An 18,859-nucleotide genomic window follows, 5' to 3' on the forward strand; every position below is an offset into this window, starting at 1 on the left:
CCAACCTCTTCTCTCCATGTCTCTACTCCTTCTCCACCTTTCTGGGGGGCAAGAAACCCCCAACCCCTTCTCCTTCACCCTTAGTGGCAAGTCCTGCTTTTCTAGGGGAGGGGCAAGTACCCCAACCTCGTATCTCTGTGCCCCGATCCCTTATTTCCATGCCCCAACCCCTTATATCTCTGCACCCTGATCCCTTATTTCCATGCCCCAACCTCTTATATCTCTGCGCCCCAATCCCTTATTTCCGCATCCCAACCTCTTATATCTCTGTGCCCCAATCCCTTATTTCCATGCCCCTATCTCGTATCTCTGTGCCCCTACCCCTTTCCCACTTTTCTGGAGGGTAAGAACCCCTGAACCCCTTCCCTCCGTGTCTCTACTCTCTTCTCTGGGCTTGCCTCCTTCACTACGGGCAACCTTCCACATTCCATTCCTCCTTCTCCCTTAGCCTGTGTTCTTAAGAACTTAAAACCTCTTCAACTCTCACCTGACCTAAAATCTAAGTGTCTTATTTTCTTCTGTAATGCCGCTTGACCCCAATACAAACTCGACAGTAGTTCCAAATAGCCAGAAATTGGCACTTTCAATTTTTCCATCCTACAAGATCTAAATAATTCTTGTCGTAAAATAGGCAAATGGTCTGAGGTGCCTGACATCCAGGCATTCTTTTACACATCGGTCCCTCTCTAGTCTCTGTTCCCAATGCAGCTCATCCCAAATCTTCCTTCTTTCCCTCCCACCTGCCCCCTCAGTCCCAACCCCAAGCGTCGCTGAGTCTTCCTAATCTTCCTTTTCTACAGACCCATCTGACCTCTCCCCTCCTCCCCAGGCTGCTCCTTGCCAGGCCAAGCTAGGTCCCAATTCTTCCTCAGCCTCTGCTCCTCCACCCTATAATCCTTTTATCACCTCTCCTCCTCACACCTGGTCTGGCTTACAGTTTCGTTCCGTGACTAGCCCTCCCCACCTGCCCAGCAATTTACTCTTAAAAAGGTGGCTGGAGCTAAAGGCATAGTCAAAGTTAATGCTCCTTTTTCTTTATCAGACCTCTCCCAAATCAGTGAGCATTTAGGCTCTTTCATCAAATATGAAAAACCCAGCCCAGTTCATGACTTGTTTGGCAGCAACCCTGAGACACTTTACAGCCTAGGCCCTAAAATGTCAAAAGGCCGTCTTATTCTCAATATACACTTTATTGCCCAATCTGCTCCCGACATTAAATAAAACTCCAAAAATTAAATTCCGGCCCTCAAACCCCACAACAGGATTTAATTAACCTCGCCTTCAAGGTGTACACTAATAGAAAACAGTTGCAATTCCTTGCCTCCACTGTGAGACAAACCCCAGCCACATCTCCAGCACACAAGAACTTCCAAACGCCTGAACCACAGTGGCCAGGTGTTCCTCCAGAACCTCCTCCCCCAGGAGCTTGCTACAAGTGCCAGAAATCTGGCCACCAGGCCAAAGAATGCCTGCAGCCCATGTTTCCTCCTAAGCCACGTCCCATCTGTGCGGGACCCCACTGGAAATCGGACTGTCCAACTCACCTGGCAGCCACTCCCAGAGCCCCTGGAACTCTGGCCCAAGGCTCTCTGACTCCTTCCCACATCTTCTTGGCTTAGCGGCTGAAGACTGACACTGCCCGATCGCCTCGCAAGCCCCCTCGACCATCACGGACGCCGAGCTTTAGGTAACTCTCACAGTGGAGGGTAAGTCTGTCTCCTTCTTAATCAATACGGAGGCTACTCACTCCACATTACCTTATTTTCAAGGGCCTGTTTCTCTTGCTTCCATAACTGTTGTGTGTATTGACGGCCAGGCTTCTAAACCTCTTAAAACTCCCCAACTCTGGTGCCAACTTAGACAATACTCCTTTATGCACTCCCTTTTAGTTATCCCCACCTGCCCAGTTCCCTTATTAGGCCGAGACACTTTAAATTATCTGCTTCCCTGACTATTCCTGGATTACAGCTGCATCTCATTGCTGCCCTTCTTCCCAATCCAAAGCCTCCTTTGCGTTCTCCTCTTGTATCCCCCCACCTTAACCCACAAGTATAAGATACCTCTACTCCCTCCTTGGCGACCGATCATGCACCCCTTACCATCTCATTAAAACCTAATCACCCTTACCCCGCTCAATGCCAATATCCCATCCCACAGCATGCTTTGAAAGGATTAAAGCCTGTTATCACTCGCCTGCTACAGCATGGCCTTTTAAAGCCTATAAACTCTCCTTATGATTCCCCCATTTTACCTGTTCTAAAACCAGACAAGACTTACAGGTTAGTTCAGGATCTGTGCCTTATCAACAAAATTGTTTTGCCTATCCACCCTGTGGTGCCAAACCCATATACTCTCCTATCCTCAATACCTCCCTCCACAACCCATTATTCTGTTCTGGATCTCAAACATGCTTTCTTCACTATTCCTTTGCACCTTTCATCCCAGCCTCTCTTCGCTTTCACTCAGACTGACCCTGACACCCATTAGGCTCAGCAAATTACCTAGGCTGTACTGCTGCAAGGATTCACAGACATCCCCCATTACTTCAGTCAAGCCCAAATTTCATCCTCATCTGTTACCTCTCTCGGCATAATTCTCACAAAAACACACGTGCTCTCCCTGCTGATCGTGTCCGATTAATCTCCCAAACCTCAATCCCTTTCAAAACAACAACTCCTTTCCTTCCTAGGCATGGTTAGTGGGGTCAGAATTCTTACACAAAAGCCAGGACCCCACCCTGTAGCCTTTCTGTCCAAACAAATTGACCTTGCTATTTTAGCCTAGCCCTTATGTCTGCGTGCAGCAGCTGCCACTGCTTTAATACTTTTAGAGGCCCTAAAAATCACGAACTATGCTCAACTCACTCTCTACATTTCTCATAACTTCCAAAATCTATTTTCTTCCTCATACCTGATGCATATACTTTCTGCTCCCCAGCTCCTTCAGCTGTACTCACTCTTTGTTAACTCCCACAATTATCATTGTTCCTGGCCCAGACCTCAATCTGGCCTCCCACATTATTCCTGATACCACACCTGACCCCCATGACTGTACCTCTCTGATCCACCTGACATTCACCCCATTTCCCCATATTTCCTTCTTTCCTGTTCCTCACCCTGATCATGCTTGATTTATTGATGGCAGTTCCACCAGGCCTAATCGCCACACACCAGCAAAGTCAGGCTATGCTATAGTACAAGCCACTAGCCTGCCTCTTAGAACCTCTCATTTTCTTTCCATTGTGGAAATCTATCCTCAAGGAAATAACCTCTCAGTGTTCCATCTGCTATTCTACTACTCCTCAGGGATTATTCAGGCCCCCTCCCTTCCCTACACATCAAGCTCGAAGATTTGCCCCCACCCAGGACTGGCAAATTAGCTTTACTCAACATGCCCCGAGTCAGATAACTAAAATACCTCTTAGTCTAGGTAGACACTTTCACTGGATAAGTAGAGGCCTTTCCTACAGGGTCTGAGAAGGCCACCGCATCATTTCTTCCCTTCTGTCAGACATAATTCCTCAGGTTAGCCTTCCTACCTCTATACAGTCTGATAACAGACCAGCCTTTATTAGTCAAATCAGCCAAGCATTTTTTCAGGCTCTTAGTATTCAGTGAAACCTTTATATCCCTTACAGTCCTCAGTCTTCAAGAAAAGTAAAACGGACTAAAGGTCTTTTAAAAATACACCTCACCAAGCTCAGCCACCAACTTACAAAAGCCTGGACAATACTTTTACCAGTTTCCCTTCTCAGAAGTCAGACCTGTCCTCAGAATGCTACAAGGCAGAGCCCATTTGAGCTCCAGTATAGACACTCCTTTTTATTAGACCCCAGTCTCATTCCAGACACCTGACCAACTTAGACTGTGCCCCCAAAAAACTTGTCATCCCTACTATCTTCTCTCTAGTCATACTTCTATTCACTGTTCTCAACTACTCATACATGCCCTGCTCTTGTTTACAATGCCGGTTTACACTCTTTCTCCAAGCCATCACAGCTGATATCTCCTAGTGCTATCCCCAAACTGCCACTCTTAACTCTTGAAATAAATAAATAATCTTTGCTGGCAGGACTATGCTGAATCTCCTTAGGCACTCTCTAATCAGATGTCCTGAGTCATCCCAATTCTTAGACCTTTCATACCTGTTTTTCTCCTTCTCTTATTCCATTTAGTTTTTCAATTGATACAAAACTGTATCCAGGCCATCATCAATAATTCTAAATGACAAATGTTCCTTCTAACAACCCCACAATATCACCCCTTACCACAAAATCTTCCTTCAGCTTAATCTCTCCCACTCTAGGTTCCCATGCTGCCCCTAATCCCACTCAAAGCAGCCCTGAGAAACATCGCCCATTATCTCTCCATACCGTCCCCCAAAATTTTCGCCATCCCAACACTTTACCACTGTTTCATTTTATTTTTCCTATTAATATAAGAAGACAGGAATGTCAGGCCTCTGAGCCCAAGCGAAGCCATCATATCCCCTGTGACCTGCACGTACACATCCAGATGGCTGGTTCCTGCCTTAACTGATGACATTCCACCACAAAAGAAGTGAAAATGGCCTGTTTCTGCTTTCACTGATGACATTGTCTTGTCCTCCTGGCTCATCCTGGCTCAAAAGCTCCCCCACTGAGTACCTTGTGACCCCCACTCTGCCCGCCAGAGAACAACCCCCCTTTTTCCTTTACCTATCCAAATCCTATAAAATGGCCCCACACTTATCTCCTTTTGCTGACTCTCTTTTCGGACTCGGCCCACCTGCACCCAGGTGAAATAAACAGCTTTATTGCTCACACAAAGCCTATTTGGTGGTCTCTTCACACAGACATGCATGAAACTCAATACCTGTTATTATTGAGTCAGAAGATTTTCCCTCCTTTTAAGTACCTACTCAGTATTGGACCGCTTGGGAAGTATAAAAGTACATTCTACTTTTTACTATTGTATTTAATCACATTATTGTATTATATTTAAACGTAAAGCATTTAGAACTGTGCTTGTATTAGTTAGGGTTCAATAGAGAAACAGAACCAATAGGATAGATGGATGAATGGATGGAAACATAGACAGACGACAGACAGAGATAGATAGATAGATAGATAGATAGATAGATAGATAGATAGATAGATAGATAGATAAAAGGAGATTTATTATGGGAATTGGCTCATGCAATTATGGAGGCTGAGAAGTCCCATGGTATGCTGTCCACAAGATGGAGAACCAGGGAACAGTGGCTTCACTCATTCCAAGTTCAAGTCTGAAGGCCTGAGAATCAGGGGAGCTGATAGTGTAACTCTTAGGCCAAAACCAAAGGCTCAAGGACCTCAGGGGGCCACAGTAAGTTTCCCAATCTGAAAGCTGAAGAACCTGAATTTCTGAGGACCTAGAGTAAAAGAAGATAGGTATCCTAGCTCCAGAAGAGAGAGCAAAGTCATCTTTCCTCTGCCTTTTTATCTGGGACCTCAACCAATTGGGTGGTGCCCACCCATACCAAGGATCTTCCTTGCTCAGTCTACTGATTCAAATGCTAGTTCTCTTCTGCTTTATCAGCGATCTGGGTATTCCCTAACCCAGTCAAGTTGACACTAAAATTAATCATCACAGTGCCTGACAAATAAGACATGCTCAATAAATATGACCTGTTACCACTACTGTGATTGGCATTGCTTTTTCTGCATACACATCTTACCTACTAAATTAAGATCCATGGGACAGAAGTCCTGCTGAATATACTCATATTTCCTCTCAATCTATGCCTAGCAGTGCTAGACACATAATAGTCACTTGATGAACATTTATGGAAAGGATTATTGCCTATCTTATACCATTATGAACATGTATGTGATATGCCCAGCATTTTTAGTGAAGGTTGTATTTTTCGTAGAGTTTGTTAGTGCTTCATACTGCCTGCTTTATAGCTAGCTGTTTTCATATCTTCCCCATTGGTCCATGACTGTCCTTTTGGCAAGGACTGAGTCTCTGTCATTTAAGACCCAGCTCAGTTTATTATCTGTCATTGAAACTGCATACACAGAAAAGTATTTACATGAAATTAATGGTACTTCAGCTTCAGAGCTACTCACTTCATAGATCATCTCCTGAAGCCCTGGTTAATGAGTATACTCAATTCAGAAAGCAGAGATTGTTCACTACATGAGAAAATTTGAAATGCTTTGAAACCTTACAGCTCATAATTAAAAGAAACTTAATAGCTGGATGCGGTGGCTCACGCCTGTAATCCCAATACATCAGGAGGCCGAGACAGGCAGATCACCTGAGGTCAGGAGTTCAAGACCAGCCTGGCCAACAAGTGAAACTCCATCTCTACTAAAAATACAGAAATTAGCCAGGCGTGGTGGCAGGCACCTGTAATCCCATCTACTCAGGAGGCTGAAGCAGGAGAATCGCTTGAACCCGGGAGGCAGAGGTTTCAGCGAACCGAGATCTTGCCACTGCACTCCAGCCTGAGTGACAGAGCGAGACTTCATCTCAAAAAAAAAAAAAAGAAACTTAATAGAGCCTTTACCAAATTTGACAACAATCAAATTATATTATAGTATTAACAATAGCTATTTATATACCTAAAACTGTTCCAAACTATCAATAATAAAAAAATAAATTTTAATCAACCATGTTGGAAGGTCTGGATTATCATTTTATTCTCTCTATATAAAATGCAAAAAAATTGTTGTCACATGAAGAAATGATAAAAGAGAATGTAGCCACAAAATGTAGGGGGGGAAAAGTATTAGAGAAGTGTATCTGGCAGTTTAATTAAAATATAACATTATTTTACTAGATTTTGTGATATGTGTGATTTAATTCTTTTTTTTTTTTTTTTTTTTTTTTTTTTTTTTTTGAGATGGAGTCTTGCTCTGTCTCCCAGGCTGGAGTGCAGTGGCTCAATCTCGGCTCACTGCAAGCTCCGCCTCCTGGGTTCACGCCATTCTTCTGCCTCGGCCTCCCAAGTAGCTGGGACTACAGGCACCCGCCACCACGCCCGGCTAATTTTTTGTACTTTTCAGTAGAGACAGGGTTTCACGGTGTTAGCCAGGATGGTCTTGATCTCCTGACCTCATGATCCACCCGCCTCGGCCTCCCAAAGTGCTGGGATTACAGGCATGAGCCACTGTGACCGGGCCTTCACTTTTTTTTTTTTTGAGATGGAGTCTCGCTCTGTCGTCCAGACTGGAGTGCCTGTCCAAGGATCACATTCTGAGCAGTCAGGCCCTGGACTTCATGAAGTCCTTGCTTTACCAGTCTATGTTTCTCTACTGTGTAACTTTAGAAGAATTTCACTGGTGATTACTCGTTCTGTCTGTCTTCCCCTTACACCGGTGGTTCTCAACCAGGGAAGAGTTTACCTCCTAGGGGACATGTGGCAATGTCTGGAGGCATTTCTGGTTGTCACAACTCGGTGGAGAGTGCTAGTGGCATCTAGCTACTACTAAACAATCTGCAATACCTAAGACATCCCCACAGCAAATAATTATCTGACCAAAAATGTCAATAATATTGAGGTTGACAAGTCTTGCTTCATGAGGGTTGGGCATAGAACATCTCATTTCGGCCAGGTGCGGTGGCTCATGCCTGTAATCCCAGCACTTTGGGAGGCCGAGGCAGGCAGATCACGAGGTCAGGAGATCAAGACCATCCTGGCCAACATGGTGAAACCCAGTCTCTACTAAAAAAAATACAAAAATTAGCTGGGTGTGGTGGTGTGCACCTGTAATCCCAGCTACTCAGGAGGCTGAGGCAGAAGAATGGCTTGAACCCGGGAGGCAGAGATCCACCCTGGCAACAGAGCGAGACTCCATCTCAAAAAAAAAAAAAAAAAAAAGGTGGAGACATTGTTATTCTTATATCCTGTGGGTAGCATGTTTAGAGAGTGATTTTGCAATAGGTTGTGTTGTTTGTTTTTTTGTAGAGATGGGGTCTTGCTATATTGCCCAGGCTGGTCTCAAAACATGAGCTCAAGCTATCCTCCTACCTCAGCCTCCCAAAATGCTTGGATTATAGGTGTGAGCCATCATGCCTGGCTTAGGTTTTAAAATATAAATTTATTTTAAGAAAATTTTATAAGTTTTGTAACAGTTGTCAGCATCAAAATGGAGTCACTAATGTCAAGAAAACCCTGATAAATAGAACTGGGAAGGCCGTGAAAAGAGGGTTATCGTGTATGCCTGATAACACAAAAAGACTACGAAAACCACAACCTTGGACTAAAGGCCATCACAAGCTTACATAAAAAATGCTTCTGCAAGGACATCTGCCCAGAAACTTCCTGTGTACTCTCGGTAAGGCATAACCCTTGTTACTTATCTTTGCAGCCAAGGATAATTATTTCAAAACAATTGTGTAATCCTCCTTATTTTTTCCTTTAAAAATCTTCATCTTCCTTTACCTCCCTGAAAATGCACATAGCTTAGTATGGCACATGTATTCCCATCACAATGTTTTATTCCCAAATATATTTCTTTTAGAGAGCCTCTCGTTGCTATTTAGGTTGACAGTTTGAAAATGTGAATAAGGGAAATTCACTGAAACTTTGCTCATCATAACAAAAGTTTAAAAACACTTAAATGTCTTTCAATAATAGACTTTTTGAATAAATTAAGCTACACACATATAGGTGTGCACACACCTAAACACATACACCTGAATACACACATTGGAATACAAAGAAACCATATGTCTATTGTATATTGTTAAGTTTTTTAAAAACAAATTGTAAAGCTCCGGGAGAGTTGCTCTTATTTTATTAAATACTATACATACATGTATATGGGCCTAGAGATATGTCTAAAAGGAATGTCATGAAAATGTGAACTTCAGTCATCTGCATGATGGAATGAGTCAATTTTTAGTTTCCTCTCTGTACTTCCCTGTATAGTTTGAATTGTTTACAAAAGCATATGCCATGTTTACAGAAGCAATACAATGATTTTTACATAAAATATGTTATAGCTGTTATTAATCTCCTTTCAAGAAAATATTATTGCTTCAAAGACAGCCATGCTAATAAGGGCTAATTTGTCAGATTGATTCATTGACATCTTGGGAAGAAGACATCAGCAACCCAAAGGGAAAGGATACAGGAGACGTACTCTGTGGCTTTGCTATGCACACCCTGAAGATGTCCAGCTATCATTTCTTTTCACCAGACCAGATGACCTCTAATTCATCTTCCCTCCCTCTCTAACCCCAAGACTGATTCTAAACCTACATTCTCTGCCATGCTGCTAAACATCCTTGTCATCCAGGCAAAATGCCCGGAAATCATCTTTGACTCCTTTTCTTTTTTCCTACCTTCTCCTTCAATCTGTCTCCAACTATTCATCTACTTTCCATGTCTACTGATACTGCCTTAGCTTTGTAACCTCATCACTTCTCCCCTGGATTTTTGTCGGCATCCTACCTGGCCTCACTCCTGCTCACTACTGATTTGTCTCCCTTCCTGCAGTCAGAGCAATTATCCTAAATATTGTGATAATGGTGGCACTCTCTCTTCAAAAATCTCCCAGTAGTTCTCTATTGTTTGTACTGTACAGGATAAACTTTCACTTCCCCTAAATATCACATCCACTCACCTGCTTCTGAGCTTTTTGGGCATGGCATCCCTCTTCTGGAATGCTCTTATTCCTTAGACCCAATACTTCACCTGGCTAACTTCCACTTATCCTGTGGTATCTCTGCTTAGTCATCACTTCCTCTCAGAAGCCCTTCGGGACTGCATATATCTATCTACCTATCAATGGATTGATTGATAGATAGATATCTTCATGTGCTTCCATAGTACCCTTATCATAGTACTTATGATGTTGATTTATAATTATTTGTTGATTGCCTAGATCCACACATGATCTGTCAGGAAAAGAATTGTGTCTAATTCACTACTGTGTCCCCAGCATTTTGCACAATTCCCGCACATTTAAAATCATTGAATGAATGTGCTGCAGAAATGGTTAATTTCCATCTGAAATTGGTTCCCCTTATTTTGCTAGATGTTGCTGTATCTGATGTAGCACCTGGAACATGGCTGCTCTGCCATCATCAGGGGAGTTAACCTGAGAAGACAGAGTAGGCAAAAGATAAAAAGAACTGGGTCTTTCAAATTGTCACTGAACCAATGAATTAACCAACTCTTGGTCAATCTGCATTCGGACTTCTTTTTTGTTTTGGACAGGGTCAGTCTATCACCCAGGCTGGAGTACAGTGGTGCTATTCATAGATCACTGCAGCCTCAACCTTCCAGATTCAAACGATTCTCCTGCCTCAGCCTCCCAAGTAGCTGGGATTATAGGTGTGCACCACCATGCCAGGCTAATTTTTGTATTTTCAGTAGAGACGGGGTTTCACCATGTTGGCCAGGCTGGTCTCGAACTCCTGACCTCAAGTAACCCACCTCCCCCAGGCCTCCCAAAGTGCTGGGATTACAGGCATGAGCCACCAACCTTGGCCTGTTAGGGCTTTATTTTAAAACAAAGAAAACAAAAGTAATACTATATATATATATATATATATATATTTTCTTTTTTCTTTTTTGAGACAGAGTCTTGCTCTGCTGCCCAGGCTGGAGTGCAGTGGCATGATCTCAGCTCATTGCAAGCTCTGCCTCCTGGGTTCACGCCATTCTCCTGTCTCAGCCTCCCGAGTAGCTGGGACTACAGGTGCCCGCCACCACGCCCAGCTAATTTTTTGTATTTTTAGTAGAGATGGGGTTTCACCACGTTAGCCAGGATGGTCTTGATCTCCTGACCTTGTGATCTTCCCGCCTCGGCCTCCCAAAGTGTTGGGATTACAGGCGTGAGCCACCGCACCTGGCCAAACAAAGGTAATATTCTTAAAGAAGTTCCAGGATTAATACTCAGTCCAATCTCCTAAATTTTAGCATGCATAAGAATAACGTAGCTGACTTCTTAAAAAGTAGATTTCTGGCCCCACTTCTGGAGATTTAGCTTCAGTGGGATATGGTAGAGTCTAGGACTCTGCATTTTAGCAAGCATTCTGATGTAGTTGGTCTGCAAACCACACTTCAACAAACCCTATTCTAAAACTTCTACTTCATATCTATGGAACGGAACCACATGAATGGCTCCCATCTTCTGGATCTTTCCATCATTTGAATCTGCTCCCTTGATTATTGTGTGAAGTGTAGTTTGCAGACCAACTGCATTAGAATTCTCTATTCACCAGAATAAGACATTGATCAGGTAAGTCACTTAACCTGAGTCTAAATGTCCCCATTTATTTAAAAAAAATACATATTAATTCCCTGCATTGCCACTCCTGAGACCAGTTGCAAAGATCAAATGATCTCAGTAGCTGCACTGTACAAATATAAGAAAATGCAATTTGTTAGGACTCTGGTATTTATCATGCTCCTTTACCGAAGAAAAAAAAACTGTTCTTTACACTCTATTTATTAAGAAAGAAATAGAGGCTCACATTGTAGAAAGATTGCTACGTGGTCAAACTATAAAAGGGGTTTACCTAGTTAACCTGAAAAGTTCTTGCCCAGAACATCCTATCCCTAAGCATTCTGACTGTCTGCATGCTCCATCAACTCTGTAAGTAATGTATAATATGAATAGATTCCCTGACAAAGGAAGCTGCTTTGACTCCAGCAAAAATTAGTAGGTCCAAGGTTATATATCATATGATTCCATTCATATGACCTTCTGGAAAAAAACAAAACTATAGTGACAGAACAGGGCAATGATTGCCAGGGGCTAGGAGGTGGGGGAGAGTATGACTACAAAGGGGCAGCAGAGGGAGTTTTTTGGGGTGGTGGAACTATTCTGTATCCTCATTGTGGTAGTAGTTACAGGAATCCTCATCATGCTAAAATTCATCAGCTGTACAAAGATTAAGCAGTTTTACTATACGTTAACTTAAAAAATTAATTAATTGATTGGCTCGACTCAAGTGACTGCTTTCCTTACCTGGATAAAAGCAACCCAAAGGATTAGAGTTTGGGGAGAGAGAAAAGAAGAATCAGAAATACGAGGAGGGTAGGCAGGAAGAGAGAATGAGAAACGTGCACACTGAATAAACAATTGTTCTGAGTACTTTTTCACTTTTTTGTTGTTGTTGAGACAGCCTGTTGCTAACACTGGTATGCAGTGGCGTGATCATGGCTCACTGCAGCCTTGACCTCCCAGGCTCAAGTGATCAGTCCTCCCACCTCAACCTCCTGAGTAGCTGAGACTACAAGTGCATGCCACAATGCCCAGCTTTTTTTTTTATTCTTTTTTTTTTTTTTTAGAGACAGGGTCTTGCTATGTTGCCCAGGCTTGTCTTGAATTCTTGGGCTCAAGCAATCTGCCCCTCTTGGCCTCTCAAAGTGCTGAGATTACAGGCATGAACCACCACACCCAGCCTGAGTACTTTTTTATTCCTTTCCTTTTTTGGGAGTTGTTTCCTAAAGATCAGTTTTATCTACTTTCTGGGACTCCATCCTTCTCTTCCCAAGTATAAAACTATTCTGATTAACCAGTAATTTCCACTGTTTCTCCTACACAACACTCTTCAGTTAATTTTTAGGTAATTTTTACTTTCCAGATTACCTCACACCCCCAAAATAATCAGAATGGTTAAGCTTCTAAAGCAAAGCCCTCTCTAACAGAGTCAGACAGAATCGGGGAGAGGCATTTTTCACATTGGCTTTCCTCTTCATACTTCAGTGTCCCCCTGTTGGTTGGAGCTTCTAGAAATGTAATACAAGACAAATCTGTAATTTTAAATTTTCTAGTAGCCACCTTAAAAAAGTAAATAAAACAGGTGAAATTAATTCTAATACTATATTTTACTTAACTCAGTATATCAAAATGTTATTTCAACATGTCATTAACATAAAAATTACTAATGAGCTATTTTGCATTTTTTCTTTGTACTAAGTCTTTGAAATCCAGTGTGTGTTTTACTCTTAAAGGGCATTTCAGTTTGGACTAGCCACATACCAGTAGCTCATAGCTGTTGTGTAAGACAGTACAGGTCCAGCCTATTTATTTTTGAAGTCCAGTGCCAACAGCCTCGCATTCTTTGCACTTTGATAACTTGAATATTTGAGCCTACAATCTTCATTCATTCATTGGTCAACAGCCGCTGGAGTGTTTACTGTGCACAAAGCACTGTGCTAGAAGCTGGAAGGACAAAAGTGAACAAGACATTGTTTGCCCTAAGGCTCAGTCTGTGGGGGTGAGAGACACATAAAGAGACAATTATAAAATAACATGAAAGAACGGTGACAGAGATGCACACTATTTAATGAGCATCTGGATGGGCAGGGGAGTGCTCTAAATGTTTCAGAGGTGGCCCTCAGCTGGCTTCGGAATGTGCGAGGTGAACTCTGAGAAGGGGATGGGAAAGGGCATTCAGAGGTACTAGCTTGACCAGAGGCGCGCAGATGAGGAATGCTGAGGCCTAGGGAGCCTCCTGAGTGCATGTCAGGGCAGAGATGAATGGAGAGGGAACTGGATAGGTATGCAAGGCCAGACAGAGAAGAACCTGGTATGTCATGTTTAGCTTCTAAACTAAAACATCTCGAAAACTTCCTAAAATTCCATATGAAATGCAAATGGCGCTGGATTTCAGCTTTTGCTGGTAACCGTGGCAGCTCCCCTACACTGGCTGCTGAGTGAGGGCCGGGCCATCTGCTTTGCTCACCACCCTACCCGAGGCTTGCAACACTGCCTGGCACAGAGCGGGCCTGGGGAGTTTACTCGGGCTGAAATGCCTTCCTTCATTCTTTCTCCTCCGGGCCTCCCATCTGCCTCAGTGAACTGGAAGAAGAGGAAGAGTGCCAGCCATAGCCTTCCACGCTTCCAATGGCCTCTGGAGTTCACGAACAGGTCTTCACCTTTCTGGGCTGCTTCCAAGTGTACACAATGGAGCTCACCACTCCCCACTGCCCAGGACTGCTGTGTAGCTCAAATGAATTCGTGGAAAGTGCCCCCTAAAAATGAAAAGATGCCTCTGGAGGCCTTGCGCACACCGAGTGGCACGACCTGCAGAGGTTACCGCCAGGTTTCCATTCTCCGCGCTCGGGAATCGCCTGTCCGGCCAAAGGGTGACTGACTCGGCCGGGGCGCCTCCCAGCCCTCCGGCGGAAAGCCACTGCAAAACCGCTTAAGGCGCGTTTGGAGGAGGCGGCCCCGCAGCCCCGAGGGCCTGGGGCCCTGAGTCCCGGCTGCCCGCCCCCGGTATTCGCAGCGGACCCCACCGGCACCCAGTCCCTGGCACCCCCGCCTCGCGCGGCGGCGGGGAGAAAAGGGTGGAGCGGTCCGACTCCCGCAGCCAATGAAAGCTGCGGGTTCCTGGTCCGATCCCCGGCGCGGCTCGCCATTGGTCGCCGCCCGGGTCTCGGCCCACCGAACCTCGGCGACCCGAGCCAATCGCGAGGCGGCGGGCGATCCCGGGCTCCCCTGGCTGCGGGCTACAGGCGCAGAGCGGGCCAGGCGCGGAGCTGGCGGCGGTGACAGGAGGCGCGAACCCGCAGCCCTTACCGCGCGGCGCCGCACCATGGAGCCCGCCGTGTCGCTGGCCGTGTGCGCGCTGCTCTTCCTGCTGTGGGTGCGCGTGAAGGGGCTGGAGTTCGTGCTCATCCACCAGCGCTGGGTGTTCGTGTGCCTCTTCCTCCTGCCGCTCTCGCTTATCTTCGATATCTACTACTACGTGCGCGCCTGGGTGGTGTTCAAGCTCAGCAGCGCTCCGCGCCTGCACGAGCAGCGCGTGCGGGACATCCAGAAGCAGGTGAGCGGGGCCGGGTGCGGCCGGGACTCAGGGTCGGGGGCGGCGTGCGCGGGGATAGCGGGACGCGAGGTGGCGACGGGAGCTGCGGTGCGGGGGCGGCCAGGACTTCCCGGGGGGGTGGGGAGCTGGCGTTGGAGAGGGGTTGGAACGAAACAAAAATGTGATGGGGGCGGGGGAACAGAACAGGCAAAGTGCCCACTGTGTGCAGGGCATATGCGGGTACCTGGAGGGAGATGAAGAAGGGGAAGAGGGGGAGGTGCGCAGCACTCAGGTAACTCTCACCCGGCCCAAGCATTTCAGAGAAGGAAAGGCTTCCGGGAGGTGGAGCTGGGTCTAGAGATTGGGAAGTATGGGAAATGATTGGGGGAAGGTGTGTGGGTGGAGGGACTGGTGTGAGCAAATGCTGGGAAGCGGACAAGTGCAGGGCAGGGGCAGGAGAACGTCGGAAAAGTCCGTTTGGTGCTAGGCTGGAGAGGGGCCTTGATGCCAAGGCCGAGTTTGGACTTTATTTTGTGCAGCAAGACGCTTTTGATTGGGTTTAGGATAGAAGACTAAAGCAAGAAGGTAGAACCCAGCCCAGAAGCGGGAGGGAAGAACCTCACAGCCTCTGGTGACGGAGGGCTCACTCCTTGACAAAGACAGTCGGTCCATCTCTCAGTTCCTCAGGCACCCACGGAGCCTGTGACCTTCTGTGGCTCACAGTGGAGCCTCCTCTGCATCCAGGGACCTGGGCAGTTTCTTGACTCCCTCTGCTTCTCTTTATGTTCTTCTCTTGTTGGCATCAGGTTGCAGAGAGCTTCTGTTTCCTGCTGCCACCCTTCCGTAGGTGTAGCAGCCTCCATATTCTGCTTGCTCCGCGCTGGGTGCTTCAGGCAAGAGCATGAAGATGGATGCGGAGAGACGTTCCCATGAGGCATAAGACCTGGGGCCTGGTGGGAGAACGCAGTGTCTGGAAGTGCTTTGCCCTGTAGCTCTGGATTTTGCTGGTCACAGTCATGGCTCCAGAGCCTCTGCCTGTCCTCCCTCCCCACCTGCACCCTGTTTCCTAGCTCTTTTCTCGAGTTCAAATTCTCCATTTACCTGCTTGTCTCCCCTGTCAGACTGTGAGCTCCTAGAATGCAGGGACTGTTATGTGACTCGCCTGTGGCCCATAGGGCCTGGCTCAAAACAGCCTAGCGAGTGCCTATTAATCTCAGCTAAGCCACAAGATTCACTGTGAGCAGGAAAACAGGGGCCCAGCTGGACTAGCCTCTACCCCAGACCTGCCATGTGCCATTGCCATCCTCACAGCAACCCTGGTAGATCTTGTGCCTATTTTACAAACAGGGAAAATTGAATTTCAGAGTGTGAGTCATGTGCTCAGGAAGACTAGTCAGTAAATGGGGCTGGAACCTAGGTTAGCTCGATTTCAGAGCCTGAACTCTGACATTTCTTCTTTCCCAGGCTTTCCCTTTCCCACTATAGGTCTGGTTCAGTTGCCTCACACCTGGCTTGTAATAGCTGTCTGACCTAGTTGCCCTTTTTTCTGGGCTCTCTCTTTGGCCTCCAGCTTCAGTGCAGCACCCTAATCACTTCCTCCCATCTCTGGGCTTGTATCAAACTCCGTGGCTGCAGATTCAGGCAGGGACGAGACCTGGTTGGTCATGGAATCCCATCTATCATCCCTTTTCCCCCAAATCACAGGAATCTCTTCCTTAATACCTGCCCCCTACTGGCTCCCTGGCCTCTGATCAAAGAAAAGTCCTTCCCCGTGTTGAGCTGTTTGCCTAGCCAGCTCCAGTGCAGCCTTCTCCAGGAGACCTGACCAGTATTTGACCAGACTTTTGGTTGCAAGTGAAAGAAGCTCAATTCAAACTGACTTGAGCAAAAAGGGATTTTATTGGCTCAGGTCCTGAAAAGTCTGGGAGTACAACTGGATCAGGCATGGCTGGATCCAGGATCCTCTGTCCCCCATCTCCATCTGTCCATCCCTCTGCCATCTGTTGGCCCTGCTTTTCTAGGTTGACTTCATTCTCTGGAGCCTCTCTCCCTGCAGAGGCCCCAACAGTTTCTGGCTCATATCCAACCAGCTTAGCGACCCCAGTAAAGAGAGAGTGGCTGTCCTGGAACTGGTCTCATTGGCTTGACTTAATGAGATGTCCTTAACCTGTCTCTGGCCAGAAGTATAGAATCAGACCTCAGTCATGTACCCACCTCCTGGGGTAGGGGAGTAGAATCAGTCTCACTTGGACCAAAGGAAGATGGAGATTGTTAAAAGTGGATGAAGAGGAAATGGATGGTCACAGGTCAGAACGACAAATATCCACCTCCCCTTGCACTTGTCTATCTCAGCAGAAAAGAAACACTTCCTCCTGCATTTCTGATGGGCTTGTCATCCGTGGGCCATTTGTTCTGTGTTTTGTGCTCTGGTCACTTACCTTAGCGGTTTTGTAAAACCTCTTCCTTCCATTGGCTTGGTGGTCCTTCCCTGCTCCTCCTCTTCCCCTCAAAGTGATGCATGAGTTAACATATACAAATGTTTAAACAGGCCTTGGCATGTGATAAGCCTCCATACGTGTTAGCTATTACCCTGTGAACTGTTACCACAACTCCATCTATCTTTCCTGTCCTGAGGTCAAACAGTCCTGGCTATGAATCTCAGCTCTGCCATTTACCAATTGTGTGACTTTGGACAAGTTCTTTTACTTTTGAGTTTCCTTATCCTCAAAAAAAGGGTGTCATCCTAACTTCCTGGGACTGTTGTAGGAATTACACAAGACAGTGTGCAGTAGCTGCCTAGTGTGTTGGGAATACCCAGTAAATGGTCCTCATTTTTATGCTTGCTATTATCACCATTACAAAACCTTTTCTGAACTTCCCAGCTAGAGTTAATGTTTTCAGAACACTTCGATCCTCTCTTCTAGCTCTTTCATCATTCTGCCTTGTGGTGTAGCAATATGTTGGCTTTTCTGTCAGCCTTGCTGGCCAGGGAGGTGCCAGAGGGTAGGGCCAGCAGGCCTTTTCATTGTTCTGTTTCTCCAGTGCCTGATGGAGGCATCATTCCCAGCTCGCCCTTGAAGAAAGCAGGGCTGCAGGCTGCTCTGGGGATTCCCAGTGGGGCCAGCTCACCCTCTGTCCTGTGGTTGCAGGTGCGGGAATGGAAGGAGCAGGGCAGCAAGACCTTCATGTGCACGGGGCGCCCTGGCTGGCTCACTGTCTCACTACGTGTCGGGAAGTACAAGAAGACACACAAAAACATCATGATCAACCTGATGGACATTCTGGAAGTGGACACCAAGAAACAGGTGAGAGTAGCACTTTTCCGGGCTCTGGGAGCAGGTGGGGCACTGCCCCTGGTGCAAGTGACTCATAGGGAGATGATTTTAGCCAAGGGCATTGCAGAGTGGACAGGACCAATGCCCACAGTCATAGAAGATACTCCCTGCCATTGCTGTCCTCAAGCCTCACAGCCACCAGGGGAGAGATGGGTCATAATAGCTCAGGGGAACCCTTTGCGTTTCCACAGGAAGTCAGGAATGGGGAATTCATGAGCAAAAATGAGAGGCAAAAAGGAATCTACTTACCCCTTCCTGATAAGGAAGTGTGCTGGTAAAAAATGGGCTACAGAAGTGACTGAGAGGCGTGGGTCTTGTTATAAGCTTCCTGGAGACCCTCTTGTTTAATAGCCTTCGAAATGTACATACTTTTTGGCCCGTCTAGTAATTTTACTTCTCGAAACCTGGCTTAAGGAAAAAGGAAATAGGCTTCAGTATAAAGATACCCAAGACAGAGTGATTATATCACAGCTTTATTTCTAATTGACAACAACACAATATCCAATAATAGGGGAGTCATTAAATATGGTATGTCTACTTGATGGCATTTTGTTATTATTGTGAGACCTTGGCCAAGTTACTTAATCTCTCTGTGCCATTTTTTTTAATAGCTTTATTGATGTATTTAAAGTGTGGTAAAACTCTTACCACAATCAAGACAACAAACATACCCATCACACCCCAAAATCTCCTCAAGCTCCTTGGTAATCCCTTCCTCTAGCCCCTAGCCCTGCCTCTTCCCCTACCCGCCCCGCACAGCCTTAGGCAAACAATGACCTTTCT

The 18,859-nt window shown here is 45.9% G+C and overlaps 1 protein-coding gene and 1 long non-coding RNA gene across 2 annotated transcripts in view; one reads left to right on the plus strand and one right to left on the minus strand.

The window, feature by feature from the left end:
- Positions 1–14,165, minus strand: part of LOC129524411 (uncharacterized) — a 77,110-nt gene extending 62,945 nt beyond the window's left edge. Inside the window, exons 1-2 of the long non-coding RNA XR_008668164.2 lie at positions 13,870–14,165; positions 12,971–13,153 (exon numbers count right to left, since the gene is read on the minus strand). This is a non-coding gene — a long non-coding RNA (uncharacterized lncRNA). The remainder of the gene's footprint in view (positions 1–12,970; positions 13,154–13,869) is intronic.
- The window catches only part of DHCR24 (24-dehydrocholesterol reductase), a 40,037-nt gene continuing 34,973 nt past the window's right edge, over positions 13,796–18,859 (plus strand). The window contains exons 1-2 of the mRNA XM_004025855.4: positions 13,796–14,762; positions 17,891–18,046. Of these exons, the coding sequence (XP_004025904.2) occupies positions 14,310–14,762; positions 17,891–18,046 (609 nt within the window). The 5' untranslated portion in view covers positions 13,796–14,309. The remainder of the gene's footprint in view (positions 14,763–17,890; positions 18,047–18,859) is intronic.

Source organism: Gorilla gorilla, chromosome 1, assembly GCF_029281585.2.
Source record: "Gorilla gorilla gorilla isolate KB3781 chromosome 1, NHGRI_mGorGor1-v2.1_pri, whole genome shotgun sequence".
Taxonomy (NCBI): Eukaryota; Metazoa; Chordata; class Mammalia; order Primates; family Hominidae; genus Gorilla; species Gorilla gorilla.